The sequence below is a fragment of the Malus domestica genome, chromosome 09 (genome assembly GCF_042453785.1).
Source record: "Malus domestica chromosome 09, GDT2T_hap1".
NCBI classification, from domain to species: Eukaryota; Viridiplantae; Streptophyta; class Magnoliopsida; order Rosales; family Rosaceae; genus Malus; species Malus domestica.
Genome location: NC_091669.1, coordinates 26342721 through 26352569, shown reverse-complemented (window position 1 = coordinate 26352569; position 9849 = coordinate 26342721). Strand labels below are relative to the sequence as shown.

General features: G+C 38.0%; 1 protein-coding gene across 9 annotated transcripts; it reads left to right on the top strand.

Moving 5' to 3' along the window:
- The first annotated feature begins 1819 nt into the window (after positions 1-1819).
- LOC103426390 (protein ABCI7, chloroplastic) lies at positions 1820-8779 on the top strand. 9 transcript variants are annotated; one of them, XM_029108452.2, is made up of 5 exons: positions 1820-2039; positions 2610-2662; positions 2739-3765; positions 7797-8056; positions 8271-8779. In XM_029108452.2, the coding sequence occupies exons 3-5, from the start codon at positions 2896-2898 to the stop codon at positions 8590-8592; spliced, it is 1452 nt and encodes a 483-aa protein (XP_028964285.1). In that variant the 5' UTR covers positions 1820-2039; positions 2610-2662; positions 2739-2895; the 3' UTR covers positions 8593-8779. The 9 variants fall into 9 exon arrangements, with proteins under 9 accessions (XP_028964285.1, XP_028964286.1, XP_028964290.1 ...); XM_029108453.2 differs by having other exon boundaries at positions 1890-2035; XM_029108454.2 differs by having other exon boundaries at positions 1963-2083.
- The last annotated feature ends 1070 nt before the right edge of the window (positions 8780-9849 follow it).

Genomic DNA, 9849 nt, shown 5'->3' with positions numbered 1-9849 from the left:
AAGTGTGGAAGCAATGTCTATTTATGTGGTTCAAAACAAACTTCACCTACAAGGCTTCAACCAAAAATCTTCATCTACAAAGTTTCACTTACAAAGTTTCAACCACTCAAGATATGGGCCCAAAGGAAAAGCTTCAACCACATTTTCTTTTGTCACCAAAAAGAAAGAAGAAATTAGGCTTAAGAAAAAAATATATTTACTTGGGCTATATCAAAAAAAAAAAAAAAAAAAAAAAAAACAAAAGTAGGAGAGAATTCTTGAAGTTTTTTTTTCTTCAATGACTCAAAAATATTAGGGCACCTCCTTCGGCTATCTTCTTTGCTTGGAAACTTGGAGGACTCACACTAAATGCTATTAAATTTCGGTACTTAGTGACTTGGATTTTTTAAGTTCCTAACCTAAAAGCTTTTCTCACTCTGGAACTTAGGGGAGCACTGTTAGTACCATACTTGACCAATCTCGAAACTACCAAACACTAGTCAACTTCATACCTCTAAGGACTCATTGAAGGGTTCATGTTGAGGCATCCTTGCCGAAACACAAGAGTTTCCCTCCACCCAAGAGATCAATCACAATATGACATGTGTCAACGTCAGAATAAAACTCCTAGAATCCCACATCGACCACGGATGAAAGCCGAAGACTCTCCTCAATTATAAAAGAAGACCATTCTCCTACAATTAAGGGGAATGTCATTATTGTACGTAAATTAGTCATTAGAATCCACTAATGATGATTATGTTTGAACCTATGTATTTGTGTAAACCCTTCAATATTAATGAGAACTCCTCCACTCCGTGGATGTAGCCAAACTTAGGGTGAATCACGTACATCTTGTGTTTGTTTCACTATCTCTATCTATTTACATATTATCCTCACTAGGTGATCGGCAACCGAGCGAAAGTCATAAACTTGACACTTTACGTTATTCCAAAGTCTCGCTAATTTTGTGCATCAACAAAACTCATGGTGACCCTGTTCTTTTTCATTTGGGGTCTAGGGGTGGATTTTATTACCAAATTATTGTACTAACCGAATTGACAACCGTACCATACCAATTTTGTGTCAATCGGTAATGCACGATATTGTATTGAACCAAAATCTTATGGTACAATTTTGGTATTCAATACCATTATCACGATATTTCCGTACTGTACCGAAAAATATAATAATATAGAATTTATAAATTATATAACATATAATTATATATATATATTTTTATAATATTATCGATAATATTTGTTTGGTTCGATTCCCCCCACCTGACCTCGCTAATGACAGAAAAAAAAAAAGAACAAAAAGAAAGAAAAGAAACCCTTCAGTAACTCATGTTCTCTCTTTGAACACTTTCCCATTCCACCGTCGACAACACACTCATCCATCTCTGTTAATTGATTTTGTAATTGGTTTTGTTTTAAGGTTAATTGGGTTTATAAACCTTATTGTAATATGGAAGGAGTATGTGCTATGTGAATGTTGTAAGTAAAAAATAATTGGGTTCACCATTGCCAAGCGCCACAAACATGTCTTCAAACAAGATGATGTTGCCAGTTACCATGCCATAATTATGTCTAACCTGCTATAAATATATATATGATTAACAAAGTGACAATTAATATTATCATATTATGTCAACCGAACTATTTGTCGTACCGAATTTTGATATATTGAATATTTGGTATGATAATGATAATAGATGTTGCTAAACTAAAAGTTTGATACAGCAATTGATACGGAAGTGTTGATTCAGTAACCATACTAAGCCCGCTCTTATGTGGGTGTAGCGCAGAGAAGACCACGTCGTTCCGACTTGGTTTGGAAAAATTAAAAAATAAAATAATTAAAAACAAAAAAATACAAATATTGGTGAACGGCCAGGATGGCATCGTAAGACCATCGGCGGCAGCAACTCCATACGCTGTCGTTTTACGTGATAACAAAAGCAGATTGAGAGAAGCAGCAGCAGTAACTGCAGCCTGGCATTCGAGGCTCGCGCCATTCCTCTTTCTGCTCGCTCCTCTGTAATTTGTAAGCCGTACGTACGTGCTTCTTCTTCTTCTTTCTAATCCAACAGTTGAAAATAGTAGGCTCCTACTTCTTGTCGTTTAAATTCTTCATCTTCTTCCTCTTGTCATCCAATTTCTTTCTTTTTTTTTTTGTTGCTAAATTGTGATATATGAATTTGGGAATTAGGGATTTAATTAATTTTCCTATACTGTAATATAGCTAACGTTTGGATGAGTAAAATTTAAGCTGAGATTTAAAGGGTTGTTTTAGCGAAATTTGGTGGAGCTGTTTATTGTTGCAATTCTCCAATTGCTGCCTACATAGGCGTTGTTTCTGATATTCTTACAAGGATTTGTGTGCCTCCATGGTGTTCGATAGAATGCCCGAAAGAAAATTGGCACGATTTCGTATTTGCTTAATTGCACATCTAAATTTCCTCTTCACTGCAATATTTGTCATCCAAACACACACTAAAGGATTGAATTAATGTCTTTTGAGCCGTAGCTTTATCAATTATGAAGTATACTTTTTTTTTTTTTATTGATCTTTGTATAATTTTGTAGATGTGGCTCGGCTTTTAGTTGATTTTTGTATGATTTCAGATTTCATCCTTGCAATTTCGTGGCTTGTTAGCTTTTCCGTTTTGGAAAGACGGGTTAGTAACTTCTTGCGTTTTGTAATTGAGAGTGTAGTTGAAGATGTAGAAATAAGTATTTCACCTGTTTTAACAGGATCCATACAATCTGGGAAGTGGCATGAAAACGAAGAAGATTCTACGCAAGCTTTGAGACATACTTTCGGCTTAGGAAAATAGGCTTTAAAGTTTGACCCACCCCTTGTTTAGTAACAACATTCAGCATTTTTCTTAGTATTTGTAGCCTACCGTCCATGGCGGCCATATCATTCACAACCCACATTCAAAGACCTCCGGTACCTTTATTTTCTACACCCAAAATCCCTAAAACAAAACTCAGAGTCTCAACTCAAGCTTCTCCAACTTCACAAGTCGCCTTATCAGACCCCTTTGTTCTACAACTAGCTGAAGCTCTTGAAGATTCACTACCTTCTTCTTATGCTTCATCTCCTTTACCTTTACAAAATCTCAGAGACTCTTCCTCTGAGGCCCTCCTCTCAACCCCATGGCCGTCTCGCAAAGATGAGCCCTTTCGCTTCACTGACACCTCCTTCATCAAGAACTCCCAAATCCAACCAATCTCTCACCCTCCGACCTTTTCAAGCATTTTGGAAGATACACAAATTCCAAATCTGGTTATAGTTGATGGGTTTGTCGTAAGTTTCTCAAATTTGAGCGAATTGCCGGATGGGGTTTATGTGGGTAGCTTTCAGCAGCTGTCAGAACAGACCGTTATGGAAAGGGTGTCTGAGTTTGTGTCTAGTAGTTGTCGGGGTGACTTATTTTGGTCTATTAATGGAATCGGGGCTCCAGATGTAACTGTGATTTATGTACCTTCTGGATGCCGTGTAGAGACTCCAGTTTATCTGCGGTACTTTGCAAACGAGGGCAGTGATGAGGGGTCAAATAAACTGCCGTTAGCGAATCCAAGGGTGCTTGTGTTGGTGGAGAAGGGAGGGGAGATTGGTATAATTGAGGAGTTCTTGGGTGGGGATGGCGACAAGTGTTATTGGACAAATTCTGTTTTTGAGGTAGTGGTTGGAGAAGGAGGAAAAGTTACGCATTCCTATGTTCAGAATCAATCTCTGAATGCTGCCCATATAAAGTGGACTTGGGTCCATCAGGTTAGTTGTTCTCCTTCTCTCTTTGCTTCTTTGTGATACATGTTTCATGGGTTGCTTACTTTTGTATCTGATGCTTGGATATCTATAAGGATATTTTACAAATGAGAGTTAAATACTTTTTTTGTTAGCTTTGCAAAGACAACAATGGGCAAAAAACTAATAAATTATAAATTTAGATGTGCATCTAATTTGTCAGGGTTTATCTATTTAGCATGATCAACTTAACATTTGATAGCTTGCGGAGGGCATGAGAAACCTTTTTATAAGCTGATGTGTAAGGAGTTCACCAGTTCATTATATCAAAAGAAGTTTGTTACTAGTTATTTGAAAAAATACATTGCAGTCAGTTTCCTTTATGATTTGATTTTTATTTTGAGTTATAAAAAAGTTTCCTATCCTTAGCTCTCAATTTCCGAGTGACCTTAGGAAGAAGAAAGTCCTCGATAATAATGGAACAGGATCATAAGTGGAAATTTAAAGTTTCAATAGAAAAAAGCATTCCAAGATAGGAGACCCATAGTAAAAGTTGTATTTCTCAACAAAATAAGGGGTAAAAAAATAATTTGTAGCTTTCATCTTCAGGTAGATATAATTAAGCATGTTATAAAATGTGATTTGGCCCCGATAAGACTGAGAAATTCAGAGTATGGTAGATCAATATGTACCCTTAAACTTTAAAGAAGAGCAAGATTACAATCAAAGTTGTTGGTACCTGGCTTTCTCTGAAATTTTGTACATAATGAAGGTGAAATTGCTTTCCGTTAACTTAAAGTTGAGATAAATTTGTCTGCTAAGCTCTACATGATGTAATGCGCTTTATTCTCAGTAAGGTTTATGAATAACATTTAGAATCTTACTTTGTAAATGAACTTTCAACTTTGGTCTGTTAGGATGCCAAGTGGCATCACTTAGTTAGCCAGGTGTCAATTGTTGAGTTGGATTTCTTTAGCCTGCAACCAGCTATATAAGCTGAGATATGGCAGATGCGAATGGAGAATGAATATTTGATTGTATTAGTGTTTTGTTAGAATATCTTGCATTTGAGTAAAGGTTGAAGTGGGGTTCTATCATTTGGTATTGAGCCAGTCTTGATCTCTCAATCCCTTCTCTTTTGCCATTTGAATCGTGCGTCGATGAAGGAAGCCATGGAATCTCAGAACCATCTTGCTGCGATTAACGACACTCTCAATGTGCTAATCCAGCGATTTGACGCCATGGAAGCTCGTCAAGATTCTTCTGATGCTCGATTCGAGAAACTATATTGTGATTTTGTGGACAAATGCTATATCGGCTCGCATTTGCCATTCACCAAAATGGCATCTTCTATCTCTGTTGTCAAATCGAATCAAGTCGTTCTCAAGCTTCAATCCTTCCATGAGGAAAAGATTCAGGCTCGAGAGAAAGCTGATGAGTTCTTCTCCCAGTTTTGTCAGAGATACAAGCCCAAGACTTGCCCTTGTTTGCGACCCATATTGAAGAAATTCAAGAAGGTTCGTGACTACGGCAAACACCACAACGATGATTCTGTGATGTGTCGTTCCAATCCCTAATTTCAAGAAAGTTTTAGGGTTTTTCAAAAAACTTTGGCTTGGGAGAATGAAAACGTTTTCGATTTAGCTAAATATTCGATGGAAATTCCTCCATTTCTTGATTCTGATTACAAGACAGGCACTGCAAAGGTTTTGGTTTCTGGGTTCCCTATTGCAGAAATTGTTGGAGAAGAAAGATGAATTACATTCTTCTCGGCCTATTCTTGAAAATAAGGTTGGGTTCCAGTTGATTGTTTTTGTTGGGACGATCAGCAAGCTTCAATCTCTCAAGAATCTCAATCATGGTAACAAGTCTCATCCCTGTTCTGTTTCTGAAAAATTTGAAGCTCATGATATGATTCAAGGAATTTTAAAATATGAAACTTTGGAATTTGGGTGCAAGAAAATCTGGGTTACTGTAATTGGAGAAGAAATCTACCCATTCAGGTCGGAATCAGTGACTGTTCTTGAATTGGATTGTAAGAATGGCAAATCCCAATTTTTTATTTTGAAAATTCATGTTTCTAATGTTGAGTTCAAGAAAGCTAAATTGCCTAGTTCGTGTGCACTCTACCTGTTTGACAAAATGTCGAACTCATGTTACATTCTTGATATTAAGCTTGGGTACCATATGAGCATTCGTGATAGAGGTGGTACCAATTTTCTCTCCAGTTTTGAGTCAATAGATTTACTGGCAAGCTGCAAGGACTCAGGTTTTTGTGTTGTTTTCAATTGTTCCATGGGCTACTACTGCAAGGGAATTCGTGACAAGGGAGGAACAACTATTCAAAGGCTCTTAAATTTGAAATCTACTGGAAAATTTGAAACCATTTTGGTACAAGATGATGCTTCTCCTAGTGTTGTTCTTATTCTTCAACTCTGCTACCATAAAGGAATTTGTGACAAAGGTGGAAGCTTACCAAAAGACAAGATTTGGAAGGACCATTCAAGAATACTCGGGTACAAGATTGGTACATTCTTTATTTCTTCTTGTACAAATGAATCTGAAAATGCTACTGCATATAACAAGGATGGAACTGGTGAATTCAACTCAATGGATTTTCTGGCAATCTGTGCGTTGGATTTTGTTCTTAATGCGAAAAAGAGGAATTTTTTGGAGGAAGCTGACCCCTTTATTGGACCTGCTGCGGAAACTTGTCTTGTGTTCAATGTGTTTGAGGAAATTCCAAACTCAAGATGTTGTGTTTTTGTTAATTGTGACATGTGCTATTGCAAGGGTATTCGGGATAAGGGCGGTGGCTCAAAATTCAGGTATATGGTTACTCTGAATATTCATTTTTCTTGTATGAATGCATCTGGAGATTCTATTGAATGCGCCAAATGGTTGGAAGAAAAGCCACCCAAATCGGTCGTGTATGTTTCCTTCGGAACCATGGTGTCTTTGAGCGCGAAACAGATGGAGGAGTTGGCACTGGGATTGAAAGAAAGTGGACTGCACTTCCTGTGGGTGATAAGAGAATCAGAACGCAGTAAGCTGAGCGATGGAATTGTCGACTCGGCAAAGCAACAGGGTTTGTTTGTGACTGATGGAAACCGAATCATCAGCAGAGCAAGTGGTGACCATTTCCGAGCTCTGATTGGGGTCAAGGAAAATAAGCTACATAAGGAAGCCTATTTGGAAACTAATGGAAATGCATGTGGGTTTCCTCCACCACCAAAACTTGGTTATTTGGATCTGCCCAAGAAGACGGCAAGATAGGAAAGGGGAGGAATGGAAAATTGAGCATTGCCAGTAAAAATTACTCTAGAGGAATTCGTAATGAAAATTATTCTACAGAACTTGATTTGTGCAGCAATTCTACGATTACTCTTTGGTCATTACCATTGCTCAAATTTTTGGGAGGGTGTAATGTGGAGTTAATGTTTTGGGCAGTAAGCTCTTGGTGGAAGCACAGACTTACGGTTTCATTAGTTCAGTACATATGTTGTTGCTTGTTTACAAGGGAAGAACATATCAGTCTTCGTACTAGTGGAATCATATTGCTGCATCAAATTAATAGGAATGCTGCTGCTATATGCTATTGGCTTATGTCGCTCATTGTCTCTAGATCAACCTATAGTAGTTGGATCCATTGCCAAATCATAATCAACCTATAGTAGTTGGATCCATTGCCAAATCATAATCAAAAGAATGCTACTGGACTTTTCAAAGCTAAACCTTCAGGACAAGGTTGATTTCTAAGGGAGGGGTAATGTTAGGATGCCAAGTGGCATCACTTAGTTAGCCAGGTGTCAATTGTTGAGTTGGATTTCTTTAGCCTGCAACCATCTATATAAGCTGAGAAATGGCAGATGCAAATGGAGAATGAATATTTGATTGTATTAGTGTTCTTGTTAGTATATCTTGCATTTGAGTAAAGGTTTAAGTGGGGTTCTATCATGGTCACTGCCCATGGCCCCATACCTGATAAAAAACTTCTATCCCTCTATCTATCATGCAGTTCCTGTTGCATCAAATTTATAAAGTTGATTGCTTTTCAGGAATCAGCTAGTACATACGAGCTTGTGGAGGTTAGTACTGGTGGAAAATTGAGCAGGCATAATCTCCATGTTCAACAACTGGGACCAGACACAGTCACCGAGTTATCAACACTGCAATTGTCTGTCGGTGATCAAACACATGATCTGCATAGTAGTGTAGTCCTGGACCATCCACGGGGTTATTCCAGACAACTTCACAAATGCATCGTGTCTCATTCTCTAGGCCAAGCTGTATTTGATGGGAACATAAGGGTTAACAGGTAAATATCTTTCATCTCTTTGCCCAGATTACCGGGAACTTGTTAACTTTGCCTCAAAAGCACTTTGTGCCCATTTTCTTGAAACCTAGACTTTATGTTTTAGTTCTTAACCAAGAAAATGAACTTTTGAGGCTTCTTACTTGTATCGTTGACTAGTTTCTTCATGTTAGCTGCTCACTCATAGTTTCACAAAATCCGTACTTCTAATTTGCAGATATGCTCAGCAAACAGACGGTGGGCAGCTGACAAGAAGTCTTCTTCTTGCACCTCGTGCAACTGTAAATGTCAAACCGAATCTTCAAATTATTGCTGATGATGTCAAGTGTTCCCATGGATGTGCAATCAGCGATCTAGAAGAAAGCCAGCTCTTCTATTTCCAGGCACGTGGCATTGATGTAGAGGCAGCGAGAAAGGCTCTCCTCTTTTCCTTTGGTGCAGAGGTGATTGAAAGATTACCTTATAATTGGATGAAAAAGAACGTGGAAAATCAAATTAGAGAATTGTTGGATCCTACTACTAATACAGGATCCGCATAATTGGATGATCTAGCACTGATTGTCGGTTACGGGCATTCTAATTCTCATCGAAAATCAAATAAATTTTGGTCTTGTTTGAAACTATCGAACGCTTGTGCTCCATTTGATTAATTTTGTCAATGTAAAATGGTTCCTGTTGTATCAGAGTTGTCTATTCATCAGCAATTGAAACCGATGCTTTACGTCATTTGAGATACCATGCTTTATTAGCACTTAGGCAAATAGATTTTTCTGCAACAATGCGAATTAAGCGTAAATTTGAATTATTTTCTGAGTTTTGCCTGTTTCAATTTGGTAACACTTCCCTGTACTAATTTTTCTTATCTGTACCGTAGTGAAATACACTCAGTTTCACAGAGACTGACTAGATCTCCAACTATTTTAAGAGCATCAAATCATTGACAGCAATACCTCACTGAAACAGTAGACCATCTCCGGCTATCCTCCGAGGTACGAACATATTTTCCACCCGCAGCGACATGTGGAACAACCGATTGACTGACCAAAAACTGAAAGTATAAACCGTAAAAACACATGATTAGTTTGGAGATGATGAACTAGAAAGTAGCTAAATTGACATGGGCAGCTTTGGTGGTTTTTGGTGCGGCTTTGGACGATATAGAACATCGGCGCCGAAGATACGTCACCAATATTCCAGTGGTGTTAGAGAGGGGGATTTGGGGTAAACAGTTTATGATTTTGTTGATCTTTTACTGAGTCAATTTGTAAGGAATTACCTAGAATCCAATGGTTAAGGATTTAATCTCACATAAGTGAGATTAAATCATATGGCTATTGTTTAAGTTTTTTTAATTAATGTAAAAGTGTGAAAAAAAACATATATATACATAAACGGTTGTAATGACAAGCTTTACAACTTTCGTGAAATGCTCAACTTCAAAGTTCTCCACTAGAATCTCATAAACAACAACAACAACAACAACAAAGCCTTTTCCCACTAAGTGGGGTCGGCTATGTGAATCCTAGAACGCCATTGCGCTCGGTTTTGTGTCAGGTCCTCCGTTAGATCCAAATACTCTAAGTCTTTTCTTAGGGTCTCTTTCAAAGTTTTCCTAGGTCTTCCTCTACCCCTTCGGCCCTGAACCTCTGTCTCGTAGTCACATCTTCAAACTGGAGCGTCAGTAGGCATTCTTTGCACATGTCCAACCCACTCATTCCTAATCTTATCCTTTCTTGTGAGCCCACACCTCCAACGAAGGATCATCATCTCCGCTACACCCATTTTGTGTACGTGTT